The sequence below is a fragment of the Larus michahellis genome, chromosome 11 (genome assembly GCF_964199755.1).
Source record: "Larus michahellis chromosome 11, bLarMic1.1, whole genome shotgun sequence".
NCBI classification, from domain to species: domain Eukaryota; kingdom Metazoa; phylum Chordata; class Aves; order Charadriiformes; family Laridae; genus Larus; species Larus michahellis.
The window spans coordinates 6,206,804-6,225,619 of NC_133906.1; the positions used below are offsets into that span (position 1 = coordinate 6,206,804).

The 18,816-nt window shown below is 38.1% G+C and overlaps 1 protein-coding gene across 5 annotated transcripts in view; it reads right to left on the reverse strand.

Annotated features, from left to right (window-relative positions):
- The window catches only part of TENM2 (teneurin transmembrane protein 2), a 1,449,326-nt gene that overhangs the window by 345,811 nt on the left and 1,084,699 nt on the right, over positions 1-18,816 (reverse strand). For 2 of the 5 annotated variants that reach the window (XM_074604295.1, XM_074604294.1), the window contains exon 1: positions 15,421-15,693. The exons of the other annotated variants lie outside the window; for them this stretch is intronic. In XM_074604295.1, coding sequence (XP_074460396.1) covers positions 15,421-15,466 — 46 coding nt within the window. In that variant the 5' untranslated portion in view covers positions 15,467-15,693. Of the gene's footprint in view, positions 1-15,420; positions 15,694-18,816 lie in introns of those variants that run through there. 5 annotated transcript variants of the gene reach the window in all.

An 18,816-nucleotide genomic window follows, 5' to 3' on the forward strand; every position in this document is an offset into this window, starting at 1 on the left:
GCAGCAAGGAGAAAGATGCCAGCGGAGCGCGGGGGAACCAAGAGTGACTCTTCCACTTCCTGCGTTCTGACGGTCAGAACGCTGGCATCAAGCGCATAAACCCCACATGCAATGCCTGGCTTTTACAGCGTCGCAAGTGTCTAGGATATTCAAATCTTCAATTTCAATCAGATGCACGCTTCAGTCAGCGTCATTTGCATCTCTCACAAATGCCAGAGCTACCAGGGTACAAATTCATTCACAAATTAAACTGAATGTTTTAATTCCAAAAGCAGACATTCTGATGCAGATAGGCTTTTTGTTAATGCAGATGAAACGTTCTTTTTTTATCACAAAGCAGGGAAGTAATAAATAGCGAAAAAACTCTACATGTGCCACCACACAAAATTAATGATGCCTGGATAGCTCTGGTTTCATATAGAGGTATTGCAAACACATCGTACAAAACCTGCAGTTTAGCACAGCTTTGAAATACAATGCCGAGATTGTATAGAAAGTATTCCTACTTTGCAGAAAGGATATTGCATTCCATAGCATTAAATTAATTCAGATCATCATGAGTAATACCACCAGTGAGGGCGAAAAAGGCTCACTGCTTACACAAGCTCATGAGAACGTTTTAACAAGAAATACAACAAGTTGCACTTGGGATAAGTATGGCTGGTAAAGGCAACAATCCTAATGTTCCTGTAACAAAAAATGTGATATCCTGATAAGAATTATTGGAGTTTGACATGGAAAAACACGAACAGAGACTGTTGTCCTTCGCCATGTCAGCCTTAACTATCTAAAAGGTCCAACCGCGCTGTGCCACTAACTTGAATTCAGCACGACTACAATTCACACGTCCCTGTGAAAGGATGCTTGGCTGCTCACCAACACACAAGCCCACCTCAAGAACTCATCACCGCTTCCTATTTAATAATAAAATTATATGTGGACTGGTTATTTTCCGCCCTCAAAATGTACACATTTCAAATAAACTTCTCCGGAAGAAGATCTCTCTTGAACTTTTCAGGATGGCTCCAACTGGTGAGTTTGCCGCCGCAGTTCCCGCTGTGCGGGGCGGGAGGAGAACGCCGCCTGTCAGACTGCCGGGCCTCCTGACAGCTGCTTAGCAGATGTCTTCTGAAAAGTAACAGAACTATCTGCTGGATTACAGTTAGAACAAAGCTAATCCTGACTCAATTAGCTTCTTGGCTTCTCCCCCACGCGGTATGCCAGTCTCAGAAAATTGCAAGAAAGAATTAATTAATTTACAGTTATTTTTAGATACTAAGCTCAACCTTTCAGGTTACTTGCCTTCCCGTAACAAGGCTCTATCCTTCCCAAATTAGTTGTTTTTAAGAAAGTTATTTCAGATGTGACCAAGACAAAACCTGTGATCCAAACAAGAACAGATCATCTTGCTTAGCTTAAAATGTCCTATGTGGAGAAAATGACTCAGCCCAGCGCACACGGAAGGGCATAATCTAGCTCTTTAAATATAAACGGATCCTGCAGGTTATAGTCCTCTGTGCACAGCATTCATGCATTTTGCTTCTCCATTCTTCATTCAAACCCGTACAACAGAAACCATATTTGGAAAGACAATTTTTGCCATTTGAATAAAAGAACTAATTAGTATCAGAAGTACACAGAAAAATAATGTTAGCTGTAGAAAGCTCCTTCTGACAGTCAAGATGTTTTTTGGTTTGAAAGGACTAGACTACTTTTTTAGACCTCAATCTTCCTTTTGAGCCGAATCCAAGTAAAATAAGTTTCACTGAGTCCAGAGAGGATCAAATTTAATTCAAAAGAACAATTACTAAGTAGTGTCAATGATCTTCAACGCTCAGGTATACTATTTTACTTTACTACATTATGGGAACTAGACTGAAATCTTTCTCCAAAGTTATTAGCTCAGGGTTTAAAAACTGACCACTAAACCTGCCTGAAAGTTACTTCATTCATGACTATGCAATTCTTTACCTCTATGTTTAGCTACTTCCACTACCCTGCATGTTTCCCCTAAGCATTGCATTTTTGTCTTACAGATTAAAATGAAAATGCTGCATACTTTATTAGGTTTCGCTCTCTTATAATTTCATTTGGGATAAGAGACCAATGTTGTTTGTCAATGTAAAATGCAGCTCTCTGGCACAAACATTTTATTTGCTTGTTGTTTCTCCTTCCACCTCTCTGGCATATGTCAAATGTTTAAACAATATGATCTTGATGGCAGATTAATGTTACTACTTAACGTACAAGGTCAACTTTCCAATGCAAAAAGAAAACTGAGAAAATGTAATTGTTTTAAAGCTTTCTAAAAAAATTAGTTTCAGTTTAATCACAATGTATTTAAATGAAAATAAAACTCAAATTTGGAAAAAAAAAAACAACCAACAAAACCCCCAAGACATAAATCCATGCCATCACTTTCCAGTTTACAGTACATTCTAAAACAGCAGTGAACTGTTTAGTGAACAGCTAAAAAGCACATGAACAAAAATACAGTAGCGTAGGTTTGAAACAAAGAGCCGTAATGATAAGATTCCTGTAAAAAGGACCTTCTAACTAGCTATATTCCTAACAAGCTGTAGCACTACAAAACACAACCCAGTATGATTTAAGGCCTTGGACACAGGCCCCACAACATCCTTCTTTCTGCATCGGAGAGATATGGATTCAAAGGGTGGGCTGTTCGGTGGATGAGGAATTGGTTGGATGGTCGCATCCAGAGGGTAGTGGTCAATGGCTCAATGTTGAACCTCATGAGGTTCAACAAGGCCAAGTGCAGGGTCCTGCACCAGGATTGGGGAACCCCTCCAGTATCAATACAGGCTGAGGGATAAAGAGATTGACATCAGCCCTGAGGAGAAGGACTTGGGGGTACCAGTGGATGAAAAGCTGGACATGAGCCAACAATGTGCACTTGCAGCCCAGAAGGCCAATCATATCCTGGGCTGCTTCAAAACAAGCACGGCCAGCAGGCTGAGAGAGGTGATTCTCCCCCTCTACTTTGCTCTGGTGAGACCCCCCAGTGGAGTACTGTGTCCAGCTCTGAGGCACCCAACATAAGGAGGACATAGACCTGTTAGAGTGGGTCCAGAGGAGAGCCACAAAAATGATCCGAGGGCTGGAGCAACTCTGCTATGAGGACAGGCTGAGAGAATTGGGGTTGTTCCACCTGGAGAAGAGAAGGCTCCGGGGAGACCTTACTGCGGCCTTACAGTACCTGAAGGTGGCCTATAAGAAATTTGGATACAAACTTTGCAGCAGGGCCTGTTTTGATAGGACAAAAGATAATGGTTTTAAACTAAAAAGGGGTAGATTTAGACCACACATAAGGAAGAATTTTTTTACGCTGAGGCTGGTGAAACACTGGCCCAGGTTGCCCGGAGAGGTGGTAGATGCCCCATCCCTGCAAACATTCAAGGTCAGGATGGACAGGGCTCTGAGCAACGTGATCTAGTTGAAGGTGTCTGCCCATTGCAAGTGGGTTGGACTTGATGACTTTTAAAGGTCCCTTCCAACCCAAACTATACTATGACTCTATGAAATAAGAGTTTCAGATTAAAACTTGGTTGTATCACAGGAAGTAATCAAACCATATTAGTCTACTGATACACTACAAGTGAGCATAGTGGCTGAACCACACTGTTAGATACACAAAATAGCATTAACCAAATGGAGCAAGGCTAAAGGGTCCAAAGATAACAGCAGTTAGATAATGAATGTATTTACTGTGTTGTCATATCCCAGAAAAAAAATTTAGTCTTCAAACAGTCACGTTTCACTCCACTTAGTCTCTTGCGCACGCGTTATGCTTTGCACCTGCACAGCGCAGAATCTAACCTTCCTTACTCTTGTGATGGTCACCACGCACATCCCCTTTGTTCACACAAAAATGTGAGCAAAACTCCTGTAACGTTGCCCTTCATTACAATTTTACCATTAAAATGATTTTGGTTTTGCAACACCTGTATTGCCAAACCTTGTTTATTGACCTCCATCATTTGTATACTTAAGAGTATACAAATTAATTAGGAACTGTACCAGTACAGCTACTGAATTTCTGTTCCAAGTATGTTCTGAAAGGGTGTAGCAAAATTCTGAAATTAATACAAAATTCAATAAATACATGTAATACATAATACTCCCTCATTCTGTCGTGATCATCTAGGTCCTACTGATTAGAACAAAGATTCATTCTGAGATTCAGTAGAAAAAATTGTTTTCTAAAGTAAGCACATTTCTGTTAGTAACCTCTTACTTCAAATTGCTCATAAGCAAGCAGCAAAACCTTACAATATTCAGACACTACATCTTTATGTAAGTAGGTTATAATTAGGTTATTACCTCAACAATGCATGGATCATACCTTCCCACATATTTCTTCAGCACTTAACCAGACTTTGACCTGCTGAGACATAACGGACTCTACCCAATGTAAATCAAGAAAAGGGTGGTTTCAGCAGGGAAAATAGTTTGCTGACAAATCAGTTGATTTGGTTCCAGCTATAACACTGACCTATTTTAGAACATAGTGTGAGGAATTTAAATTTCACTACTTTTTTTATAAAAGAGAAGACAACCTATCTATTCCACAATGAAGAATCTGGGTTACTGGTTCCTTATTCTGTATTTCAGTTCAGCAGACCATCTAGGTGCCATTCTTACAGCGTATGAATTCAGGCTTTCTCTTTCCAACACTCATAGGAAGGATGAGCAATTGTGATATTCCATTCTGTGAAGTAATGAACGCAGAAAGACAAGGAGCTACCCCATCCCTTTTCTCCAAGATCCAGTATTACCAGTGACAGAAAACAGATCTAAGTGCCTGGCCACGTGTGAGCAAGCACGCCTGTGTAACAACCGCAAGGCCCCAGCAAACTTAACTGAGGGAATACTGCAAAGATAAATCAATTAATATTTATAGAGCACTCAATCTCAAGTGCTTCTGCAAAGATCTCTCCCTTTTGCTTTCTTGGGTCCTGTTATCAAACATGCAGGTGGCATAAATAAATACAGGCAAATGTAAAAAGCTACTCACATGACTGTTACTGGTTGTGCTTTAACAAAAAAGTAGCCCATTTTTCTTCTATCAGCTCCTTCTCTAGCCCTTACTACCCGCACGCAAGATCCTACCTATTCATAATAAAGCGAACCGTTGTATTTATAGTCAACACTATGGTAGAACCAAACACAAATGTTGAAGAAAAAAAAAAAAGAAAAAGCAGTTAGGAAGACTCCAATCCTTACAAGTATTTTCTGATTTCTTAAATAAATAAATAATGGTAAAGTAACTGCCTTGAATAATGATCCCATTTGTTTTGATTTAAAAATAAAAGTATTAGCTAGAAGCATTTAATGAATCAAACTAATCCCAACTCAATACGGTACACACATATCAGATATTGTTTATCTGAAACATTACGCTGACAAGTCCCTCTCAACTTATCTTGCAATATCTGTTTGAAGTTTTCCCCTTTTTGATCCTGTTCTGAAATCAGAAGCAAGCTGCCTCTAGCACTTGGAATTTAGCTGTCAGATAAATCTCCGTGAAACACCTGGGGAAAAAAAAAATCATACCAGGTGCTGAAAAAGTTACATATTGGCCTCTTTCACTACTGGAGGCAGACAGATCCGCTGCACATGCCTTTGTGTACCCCCAACCTAGTAAGTATTAATGTTTCACATTCCTTTCTACTGTGAACTTTTAAGAAATTATTCCTCTAGTAAGACGTACTATCACTGGAGGCCGTTTATACAGGTCAAAATAAGCAACTACCATTCCGTGTACAAAAGTTTCTTACCACTTACACCACTTGTGTTCCTCTTGCTTGCTTTACGTTTCAGTTTACGCTTTTCACACTGTACATTTATGAAGAAGGGAATAAGGTGCTTTCATGTTTTTGGAAACCAATCAGAATATTACAGTATCAATGCAATTAAATAATTAAAAATATAATGATCTTGACTGAAGAGGTATTTCAATATACCTCTTGGCATAATGATAGCAATTGAAAACCCTCCTAGAATGCAGCCTACTTGGCACTTGCTTATTTATCAACTTATTCATTTCTATTCTGTTTACAAAGTGGAGGCAATAAAGGAAATCTCAAGGGGTTTTTGTTAGTTTTTTGGGGGGTGGGTCTGGTTGAAGGGACTCTCCCTGCATTAAGGAAAAGACTCCCACTGAATGATAAAGGACCCGCTGTTACACTATCGCAGGAGCGGAACTGCATTAACCCCTGCCCTTCCCCATTGTACTCGCTGCCCACTGGAAACAACAACAGAATTACTAAAATCCCACACTCTCTAATGGGATGGTAATAGGATTCAGAGGCCATTAGGGTAAAGGCAATCCATATTTTACAGTTTAATAAGCTCTTGCTGAAGATGCTGGATCCCCCTTCAAAGCCAACAATTACTGATTTAGTATTAACAAATCCACAACAACTGTCAAGACTGCAGAATGCATTCAAGATGAAGTCAGCAGCTTGGTGACAGACTCTAAACTGTGTGTAGAAAAATGAAACCACTTAAATTGAAATAATTTGTAATTTTACAGTGATACTGGTTATTACTGTCATTTCAGATTTCTTTACGTCCAAATGTCATGGTTACTCAAGTTTGCATAGAATTCTCGCAGAGTTCTCTGGTGTTTGTTTTAGGAGGCGAGCACTTTTGTCCCGTTTTCTAAGCAGACGCCTCTTGTCAGCAAGAAATAAAACAGTGAACGCAGAACTAGAAGAGACCAATTGAGTCATGAAATCAAGTTCTCTACAATCACAGATAATCACACAGACAATTTATCAATATTATGATTACCTATAAATGGATTATCTACTAGGCTGTAGATTCAAAAGAACCCATCATTCTCAATAGCATGCCTTGAAGTGTAGGGTGTAAAATACATACCTACTACTTTGCTCATTGTTATCTTAAATATTCTTTAAAAACACTGGTTTACATATTTTTGAAAGGTGAACGTGCTGAATATTTACTTAGGTCATTTAAAGCTAGAATCTTACTATTTATATTTTTGCTGTGTCCAGTCAATCCACACTCCCTTGTGTGACTGACTGGGTCCACACAAGGACCCACCCACTCCTTACATTCCCGAAACCAGGAACAGCCCTCACTTACATACCCACCATAAGCGCTGCTGGACCGAAACTCCGCCCCTTCCGCTATTCTTTTGCTCACATTTGTGATGAGGGAAAAAACCTCCCAATGAAAACGGATGTGCTTTTTAGAAGTGACACTTCTGAGACTCAGTTTTGCCCCCACAAACATTCATACAGTTCTCGGTGAGGCAGACAAGAGCCACTGTATCTGGAACGATGGACCGCTGCTGTTATTGTACAATCATTTCGTGCCTGAGAGCTCATAACCACAAACACAACAACAGGTAAGCAAAATAAAATACACAGACAAAACCCAACTAAAACCAAAAGCCTACATTCATTTCAAACTGAGGAAACTGATCCTTCGCCATTTGTTTTCAATAGCTCTGACAACTTTGCCACATTTTGGAACTTTAATAAATATCCATTTACAGAGGAAATACTGTTTATACGGATACATTTAACAGCCTATGTTGTTTATACAAAAATATCTATATGTCACTGTAACACGGCCTGACTCTAGAAGTGGATTTTTTTTTGAGTTTAGGTAGCGTGGTTAGGCAGCAACTGCACGCACATCGAAAGGTACTAAAAGCCACGTGTAACCATAAGTGGTGTAAAAAGAGGGCTAAAGCTACATTAGTACATTTTCCCATGCAAGCATGCCTTGAAAGGACCTATATTACAGTACAATCAATTATCAAATTGAACAATTATTTGTGTGCTACGGATACATACTCCCAGTTCCATTTTTTAAGAACTACCGTGTTTTCTTTTTGGACTAAAGGTGAAAAACATTTCAGCAGTTGGTGAATTAATGCTTGGTGAGTATTTTGGGGGTTTTTTTAGATGTTTTTTACAAAGATGAGGAAAAATAGGACATTAGTAAAAACAAAGAAAGAAAACCCCACAACCTAGACAGTACTGAAACCAAACACGCCCAGCAGGTGCCATCACGGAATCACTTCTAGGAATCCACACGTAAGTGAACTGTTGTTAGCGTAATGCCATCGGATTAATAAGGTTTATTATTTATGTGTTCGCTACAGTGGACTTATATTCCAGTATCTTTTTGGTCTGGTACTGTTTAAAAAAAAAAATCGGCTCCATAATGTAATGAACCAGTTTATCATTCTCCTCCAGAAAGGATGGAAACTTAAAACAATGTACTCACTCATGTTCCAGAATCAGTAAAACTATTAAAACATCTACTTTTTCATTCAGCTAGCTCACATACTTTTGTTGTTCAGAACAGTCTACATTGATTTTTTTTCAATATATAATTCAAAATTCTGCACCCAAATCACAGTAATTGTGAATCAAACAAATAAAGAATACATTAAAGCCCCCTCATGCCCCGCTTGCCTGCTCTAATGCAGATCTTCTTGAAATGACCATACCAGTGTTAACTCACGATGCATCCATAATACCCTTTCCTACCTTTCTCAACTATTCCTTAGCACAGAATTGTGGTTGGTTTAAATTTTTATGTTACATCTATGAAACACCACTAGAAACACAAAACTCCTTTGCACTTGCAGCATAAATTAGAATTCAAATCACCTCCTTCAGAGATAAAATCTCTACCTCTGCTTAGTTTCCCAGAAAACAACACAAAACAAAATCAAGTCATGGAACATTAAAAAAAAAAAAAAACAAAAACAAAACATTCCACACCCAAACCTGCAGCTTGTAATAAGAAACTATCAAAATAGTTTTTAAAAGAAAATAGAACCTTCAACTGTAAGTGATGAGTTCATTCAGAAGATTTCATTTTAGAAGGTGGTGAACAAGGATAAAACAATTAATTTGTCCAGGCTGGCCAAGGCGAACTGGGTAAACATGAAAAGAAAATGTGTTGCCTGCACTGTAGTCCTGATTTGTTTAGTACTTGACATATGCTGTCTCAGAAGACCATTTTAATTTTTATTTCTGTCATTCTAAAAAAATCCCCTCAGAAAAAGGTAGTAAGGCGATGCAATATAATGAACTATAATACAATAATCATGGTTTGGATTTCTGTCAAGTTTCTTAGAACGTAAATGAGCATTTATCAGGAATTTGCCCAAAACAAATAATTTACACTCATTTCCGCAACAAGACAGACATGATTCTCTTTCATTCAGCTCTTTGTTAACTCTGATTAATTGCTTCACTTCCAAATTTCATTAGAAACGTATTCATCTTTTCTAGGTAGCAACAATTGATATGCTGCATCTCAAATTCTCATATTAGAAAACTGAACATCTGCCCATTCCTTACATTCTACTGACCTCTAGAGACTGTATGTATATATGTATAGCACATATACATTATTTATGTCCATGCACACATACTAGAGCAATGTCACAATAGATTGACTTCAGAGAAATCTGCATGCAGTATTTGATCTTACAGTTTTTACTCTAATCATGAATTGTTCTTAGAAATATTTTCTTTCCTGTGTTTTCTAGACATGGAGAATCTCTTGCTATTTTTTTTCCCTTTCCTGTCTGTGTCCTTCCAACTCAAACACACCATAGCCTTCTTTATCTGTTGTGTACAGAATTAAGCTACAAGTATGAATATCAATATAAACATTGAGATAATCCAGGTTTCCTTTAAACATGAATCCCTGCCAGGGAGGGAGTGCCACAAAAATCAGAAGCTCCTAGTTATTGAAAAATAGGCATTATTATATGTCGTGAGAGAAGACAAGTCTTTCGTAACTCCGTATCGACACTTCGGCCCCCCTCCAAACAGTAACATGTTGCAGCAGCTTCCTTCTCTCCATTTTGCTGCCAAGGAAAGAACTACAAAAGCCTGTGTTGGGTTTGACATTTAGACCAAACAGGAAGGGCTGAAGGAGTTGAATTTGTCAACTAAACCCTATTTGAAATAGACATTAATCCAATAATAAAGAGAAATGAGGGGAACAGAAAAGACCACGTTCCTCCATAACAACGTTAGCATAGCTGACACTGCTATGAGCCATCACTTGGTAATACTGTGTGGCCAAGTACACCAAAAAACATTACCACAAATACATACAAAATGAACATGTGAAATTTCAAAGGCACGTTTTCCAAATGAAAATGCTTCGTATTAAGTTTCATATCAAAACGCCCAGAAAATAAACAAGAGATTTTCTCATGCTGCTAATGTTTTGTAGAGAAGAACTGCTCATAAGATACTTTCATTTGACTTCATCCTCTGGAATCTCACAGACATAGGTAAGTTTTGGAGAATGATCTGAAAAAAATGTCCTACTTCAAAAAGTTTTAAAAAAGTTTTAGCTAAAAAGCTTTTTAGCTAAAAAGCTTTTTAGCTACACGTGCCCCTTCCCCCCACCACCACTTTGGGGAGGTGAGGGGATAAAGCTTTTTAATGTGACATTTTACGCTTATAATCATACCACACATGATAACAATACAACTTTTATTTGATTTGGATTCAGCTATGAGCTAGCGGATGCATTTTATTAAATCAACATAAGCTAGAGATAGCAACTGAACTTTGTATCTTTCAAAAATCGCAAGCATAGAGTAAGAAGTGCGCTAGCTAAATATATTTCACACAATACAGCTAAAAGAGAACCTACATCCACTATTTCAAGTCAATCACGAGCTACTTTGGCATGAATGAGGAAAATATATACATCCATGTCTTTTCCTTTAGAAGTAGCATCCTTAAGATGACTTCATCACCAAATCCCATTTCTACTTTTTAAAGTTGTGTTTCTTCACCTCATATAAATTTTTTATGAAACTATTGCAGTGATGGAACAAATTATATAGATGCATTTGAAACAAGCTTCCCAATTAAGTCATTAAATTCCTATTGTCTGCAGTATGTTTTCCTACGTAGACATCACAGCTTCGTATTCCAATATCTTACTGCAGACTCCTAGACACCCATTCTTCCTGTATTCCAAGAATGTGAGATTAAGTATGTATTTTTAAATTTGAAATGGGCTGAAATTATAATACATACATTTAGATTTGTGTGTTTGCTTTTACATACGTAAGCATCCATAGACAAACCTAGAAATACAACATTGCTGCTACTGAGAAACGTGGCACTAGACTCAATTGTGGCCAGAATTATTTACCCTATTCGGCTATTCTGAGCTTTTCATAGTGTACTCATAAATAGAATTCCACTCTACAATATGCTTGCTTTTCTCTTCATGACTTTGAGAACTGAGAAATACAAAGATAAAAGTTTATCCCTTAGGGCTATATTGTGTCATAAGCCTTTAAACTGAATTTGCCAATGTTTTCAACAGGGAATTCTCTTTAGAAACCGATGACATATTACGATCTTTTAAACTAAATTACGTACCATTTCATTGAACTGACAAGTCTGAAAGTAAACTGAAGTAGGGAAGGTGCAAGAACATAATTCTGGTAGTATTCTCTCACTGGTAACACTCAGGCTTATTTTTCTGAATGACATAGAACTGTAAAAATGGAAAAGTGCTCATGAACTTTTGGCCATGCCCAGCTGAGATGCACAATGTTCAATACCAACTGCGAACTGTCTCTAAAGCCCTAGGAACTTCTAAGCTTGAGCAAAAAATCACACAAAAAACTAAACATGACTCTTCAATAAACATATACAGCATTGATGTCTCCTAAACCATACTCATGAAAACCAGGAAGATTTCACTTATTCCCCATATAAAGTATGCAAACAGTTTTCTGAAGGTTAAGGAATCACCTTAGTACGTACGCAGTTTACGCATGCATAAATTCAGCAATAAATTAAAGAAGCAGAACATTAAGGAAAAGCCCTACTGGCAGCCGCAAATCTGAATGGGAAAAAAAGCCCATCAACCTAAAGCTTGTCAGATTAAAGAAATTTTGGTGCACACATCTGCAAAACCCCATGAAAATACTAAAAATAAGCTAGAATAAATAATCTAAAACACAAATGACATGGAGATGACTACAGAGATCTGCCACACATTTTTCTATCTGCATTTTTTTCCAATTATAAGCAGTAAGCAGCAAACTAAACAAAGCCATGCTGCTATGTATTATAAAAATCAGTGAAACATAGTGATTTTACTTCTAAAAACAGCAATCTCTTCTCTAAAAAGTCTTAAACTAATTCTTGTTTTTCCTTTTTTATTTAAGGTACAAACCAGCTGAATGAAGAGAGATCACGTTTTTATTACGACTAGCCTAAGTTTTGCGTGTATATCCTCCTTTACATGAAAAGCTAGGATTAAAAATATGACCCAACACGCATTGCTGTTTTGAATTTGAAATCAGTTATGGTTGATGATCATCTCCAAAAATAAATATTCCCACAGATAGAGGTCAGTGGTTGCCTGAAATTGCATCAGTTAGTGCCTGTATACTAGAATCCTCCACTCCTTTGGGACTCCTTCATCATTTTATCACATTAATTAATAAACCAGTAGTTTTAGCATAGGACATCACAGTTTTCTATCCACTCATTTGCTATTGGTTACTCTACAATTTATTGATCTGAGACTCATCGGAGGATTTCTCTCAGAATTTAAGCACATAAGAAGATGGTAACTCACAATTGTTCATAGCTTGAAAAAAATGTACAAATAAAAAAAATAATGTACAAATTAAGAAAGGGGTGGGTTTTTGCTTTTAATTATGTTATGTGTTATTCTGGCAAGCTCTTACTGTTCTCAAAGGAAAGCAACTTCACTGCACTGGAATTCTACTTTTGAGGTACATGCATTTAATTTCTTAATTTATAATTAAACATTTATATTTTGTGAATGCATTAAAACAAAAAAACCACCAAACTTTTAGGGATACTCTTTCAGCCCTTCCTCTGAGAAAACACGCATGTGAAACAATTTTAATACCAGCGATAAAATGTTAGAAGTGGCAAGTAAAACCTAAAAACCTTAAAAAAAGACATACAGTTGTCTCTACATGTGCCTCATTTCAGCACATGTACCTCTTCAGATTTTCACATTGAATAGAACCTAGGATGATGATGTAAAAAATTATTGATCTCATATTATTAAACTACCAACAGCCTGTATAACCATTCGCCTTGAGATTTTTCTCTGGCTTTTGTAATCTCACTGCATTTCTTTTCCTCTAGGAAGCAATCTTTGCTTTGCTCTCCAGCAACATCTACTGGAACATCAGTAAAATGCTGCTGTTTCTATTAATCACCCATTTAACGTCGAGTAGGGCAGAGTTAGCAAATGCCACAAGGAGAGATAAACGATCTGCAATTCAGATCCTGCGTTCTGGGCTCAAACAGATGAAGTTAGCTCGTCTTCAACCTCCTAGTTTTCTGCCGCTTCATAAGGAACAAATTCTTCATGACTGATTCATATCAAAAGTCATCTACCATTTACACTTAGACATGCTTTATTTAAGTCACAAAATATAATTTCAAATACCACATTACATTCAGGACTTCCATTTTTGTCAGACAAGTTACTCTTCATTTCGGCTTGATCAACATGCGCTTAAACACATGGGAAGCATGAAAAGAGCTTGGAAGAACGTATAGGAACATTTTGAAAGGTGAAAGAGAGGTGTAATGGCAATCCCAATGCCAAATAATAAACAAGAACAAGTTCAGCAAAACTACAGCTAAAAAGTAAAAATGTCCACTACAAATCAGTGAGACATTTACAAGTTCTTTTGTCTGATTTCAAGGCCTCAGGAAAAAAAAAACAAAACGTCCCTTTATATGAGGATGAATACGTATGATTAACTACCACTGAAGACCAAGTAGTAGCGCGTGAAGTCCCTCTGTACTGATGGGAGAGGAGGCTTCCCTGGGGGCTCGATCCCATTTGGCTGCGTGGTGGCTTGTCACTGCCTATCGTGTAACATCAGCTCCCGCAAACGCACACAGAAAGCACGGCCACCGGGTTCTGCACGGTACAGGGCACTGCGCCTTCCCACGGCTGCAGGCAGGATGGGGTCATTAGGGTGAACTTGCATAAAGACAAAAGTTCTCAAGTAAACATACTAATTTCTGTCTGCAGTGTGCTCATTTGTAGGGCTGCAACGCTAAAATCTGCCTATCAAACAATGTTTACTCTAGGACTGCTTATAAAGTTAGCTTTTCAGAGCACTGCTTTCAGAGCCAGTTAATTAGTACTCTACTTTTACAAATCACCGCAATATTATTTGCTTTCCTTTAAATCCCTAATAATGGTCTAACTGCCCTTGCCTGCTTGTTCACTTTCCAGTATGACAATGAAATTCAGACCATCGCTGCTGCTCAGAATCCCTTCCTTCTGTTTAGAGTCTTAGTTTGCTCACACAGAGAGCAACTGTAAAATACGAGCGCAGAAATGTAGGGAGAGAAAAGGCGGCACCAAAGCCAGCGAAAACCAGAACCAGAAGTCCCAGTAGCTAAATATTCCGGTTGTGAATAAAAAGCACGTATCGGCATGTAACATTTAAAAAGTAATTAAAATTATTTTTGCCTTTGGAGTCCCTGTAGAGCTTCAATGTATTTTTCTAGAGAATGAAAGGGCATGTTTCCCCAAACCACAAACACTTGAAGCTATATTAATTTTATATTGTCACAAGACTTAAGTTCATAGGCTTTGCCTGATAAATTAGCTCCTCTCAATAACTGTTAAAGAGAAAGCCCTTTATTGTAATCCAAGTGCACTTGTGGACAGCACTTTCAGAGTTAACTCCATTTGACAACTGACATAAATCCATTATTCTAATTTGGTGATTGCTTTACTAAACACAGATGCAGTTTATGAGTTTTAGTCACGTATTCCATTCAGGATGCCACTTAATCTCAATTTACAAAACATAAACACGAAATAGGTTTTACAGTATGTCTAAAAGGGTATAGCTATTCAGCCGATGAAATGCCAGGCAAACAAACCGTATTCACCTAGACCTAAACTCCATGCTAGATTTTACCTTACCAAATAAATAGTAAGTACGTACAATTAATTTTTAGTTCAGCTCTTGCAAGCAAATCACAGAATGCCAAGCTCCTCGAGGGTTGTAAGACTCAAAAGCTTTTCTTATACTGAGATTTAAGCACTGAATTTAACCTTAAGCAAAGTCCAGCTTTCACAAAAGCTCGTTCTCCCGTTTATTTTGATACACAGGGAAAAGGGGGGAAAAACAATAATTCGGTCTGAATACAGCATCTTCACGAGCCCATTTCTAATTCAATTTATAGCACATACTTTACATCTTAAACAAAAGGAATCTGAGACAACACCGAGGCTGCCTCTTGCTGCAGTTGCTTGTCTCCGTTACAAAACGCTGAAAATCTACCGCTCTGACCAAGCCACTCCATAAAACATTCTGATTCAGGCACTTCTTACCTGCCTCAGTTGAAGGCTTCCTTCCCTTGTTAGCAGTATGAAGCATCCTCTAGCCTTCCCAATCCTCACCACCAGCCTCAAATTGCACCGCTAAGTCCCTTTTTTGCAAGAAAACGCTTATTGAAAGTGATTAGTTTTTGTTGTCCCTTTTTAAGTCCCTCCTGCGGGAAAGAGCAGGGGAGCGATGTGACGCCACCTTTTAATCTTTTGCAAGAGTGAAAAGGCAGAAAAGGAGCGCTCGATCAAACTGAGCTTCACACATGACTAAAACTCGCCGGAGAGGCTGCAAGCTCTGGCTAAAGCACCACTAGGCGTAAGTGTAAGAACAGAGAAGAGGGGAGAGTCAATGAAATGTGACAACGTACGTGCATCAAAGACGGGGAAAGAGGGAGAGAACAATAAGAGAGAGATCGAGACAGCAATGAGAGAAAGAGAAAGAATGGGAATGCGAGGGAGAATGAGCATGAAGAAAAGATAGGGGAGTTCTGAAGCAAAGAATTCGCAGAATAAAGCCAAAGTGTCTGGCAGCTTCTGTTTTTATCTCAGCGAGCATGACATACTGCCTCTCTCATTTAGCACCACATTCTTGTCTCTTCCAGGTTTGAAAACTGAGATAATCACAATGTGTGCCTGTTTTCGCCTGATTGGCATACTTGTGTGCAGTATACCTGAGATCCCCCTCAACCATCTTCTACAGACGCATTTATATGCAATTAAGTTCATACATTCATTAGGAAAGACACCTCCCCCCCACCCCCAAAACCCAGGAGCTGCTAATTTCTCCATCAATTTACAATATAGTTTAACTGGCAGACGGAATTCTACTTATAACTACTAACAAACTGCCACTGATAAACAAATGACTGAACAAATGTTTAATGTTGATAACTGAGTTTTCATAGCAACAAAACATATTAGCATTGATAAATCTGTGTTAAAAAAAAAAAAAAGAGGTATTACAGACACCTTCTTCTATTTATCTTGTTATTGCACTAAGAAGTAAAAGACAAAATGTGACCCAGAACTAACATTTTTAAAGGAATCCATCAGAGATGCGATCAGATTTCAAATGTTTAAAAAAGCAATTACAAGCTAAAAAATAAATTTGAATTTTAAAATTTAATTATTAATTCCTACTCATTTAGAAAAGGTCCTCAACACTTAGTCCTCGTACAAGCAGGGTTCATTTTCATGTGAGATGGGGGTGGTTTGTGTGGGGGGGGTTGTTTGGTGTTTTTTTTTAACTATATATACTATTTGTAACATTAGGACTGCTTCTGTAATTAGCTTTATTCACACCTTTTACCTTTTTAAGGCAAAGGCAAATAGGCTTTTAGCCACCTGGCAACTGGTCAGCTGGCCAAAAGGCATAATACTTGTCTGCAGAACCATCAGTCCACGATCAGGCTCAGCTATCACACGGGCATGTACGGTTAAGAGGGCAGCAGAAATGTAAACAAACCTGAAAAAGAACATATATTTTCTCTTTGCTGCAGTATCCTATTTGGGCCTCTCCTTGTACCCTTGTATCCTAGCATCTCAGCTCTACTAGGGAAAGGAAGGGCTATGTCAGTGATGTAAGACTCTGGAACTGTGGATCTAGATCCCAGCTGTATGGCATATTCTGTGTTAGCTTATGCAAGTCACCCAGTGCTACGTTCAGGCGTCTGCATCTTAGGGTACCAAGCTAGTTAAAAAAAAAAAAAAAAAAAAAAAAAAAAATCTTTTAACAGCTCTACACAACTCAGTATCCTCTTTTGTAAGGATTTCCCAATCCCAGGTCATGAATGATTCTCAGGGAATCAGTGGCCCGTTTCAAAACTGAGTACTTATATATCATCATTGTACCACAAATTTTAAATGAATTTATGCTTTTCTACGAATGTTAACCTCCAGAATCTCACCACAAACCACCATATTAAGCTCTGGGCAGACAAAATCTGGTTTTCAAATTTGTAAAGTAAAACTTGAAAATCAACTCTAAGCTGACAAACTGTCCCAAACCCCACGCTTACTGCTAGATTTGTGATTGCTTCAGAGTTTCACCTCTTATTTTTTGTCCCCTGGGGATCGGCAATACACTTGCATAAATACAGATCCATTAAAATCAGATTCACACTAATCTTCTTGAGCAACCTTCATTACATGAGCGCAGAGTAAAATTTACCATAAGGAGTAAAATATTCATAAGAGCACTGGTCTGTTAAACCTCTCTCCGTATGTGTATCAATACAGCGCCAGCCTGACCTAGCAAAGGAGCATTTTGTGTGATGGTTTACACCAAGTATTTCTCCGTGCTCCGTTGGTGTAAGGAATCCAATCGAAGCAGGGTAGCTGCTTTAGAGGCCTCCTGTTTTCTCTTCCAGACGTGAAGGAAATAAACACTGCCTGAAGATTCAGGGGGACAGGAAGAGGAAGGAGAAATGAAGATCCATGTGTTCAGTTATTGAAAATTTTTCCAGAGTATTATTAGTAAACATGCCAATGGAAGTGCCTAGATACCTTTTAAAAAGAAAAAAAAGAAGTCCCAAGTTCCTATAAGACGCTCACTCTGCCTGTACCCACTTAACTTAAAATGAGTAACAGAACAATTAGGGAAGAGATCTTTCCTCTCTAGTTCCCATTTCATTTTGTTATTTTCCTACCCTTATTGGTAAATTGCTTTTCTCATGGAAGTCTTGATAAGCAGTTTCCACATATTTTACAATGTACTAGATTATATTCACGACAACAATCTTCAAAAAACGCAAACACATACATACCTACTTCTAGAAGTACTTCTTCATTCTCACAGGCTTATCTATAAATTCACAATGCAATCAAACCCCTGTATTTACATCCAAGGTCAACAAACCACTTGAAAACATGCATGCAATTTGTTTGTTTGTTTTCATGAAAGATATAAGATTGAGTAGCTGAAACTATGCAAAAGCTTACATGCTATACTAAATAAATTCTTTTCTCCAAGAAGTGACCTTGTGCTGGAACTAAAAATGTTTGGACACACAACTGCTTGAGTCCTGACAGCTCCACTGAGCAAAGCAAGTTCTTCTCCTATGGAAGTAGGTTATTCTATAAATCGGCACATTTCCATACGACGGGCTAGGTGTTTGACTAACATGAATGCAAAAGCTGTATTTTACTGCTGGTAAATGTGCTTCCACTTAAGCTTCCTCAAGCAGTACTCCAGTGGCGTACAGGCACCACACCATAGAACGTTACGAAATGACCGCACAATGAAGTGTACTAGTAATGTCATTTTATGCAGAGATATAAATAACTGATTTCCAGCCCATTTTTTAATACTTTCACCATTACAAAGGAAACAACTAACCAGAGCTTTCCCTCAATCTTACCTGAAGAAGCCAAGAAGTTTAATCACAGAAAACCTCTTGA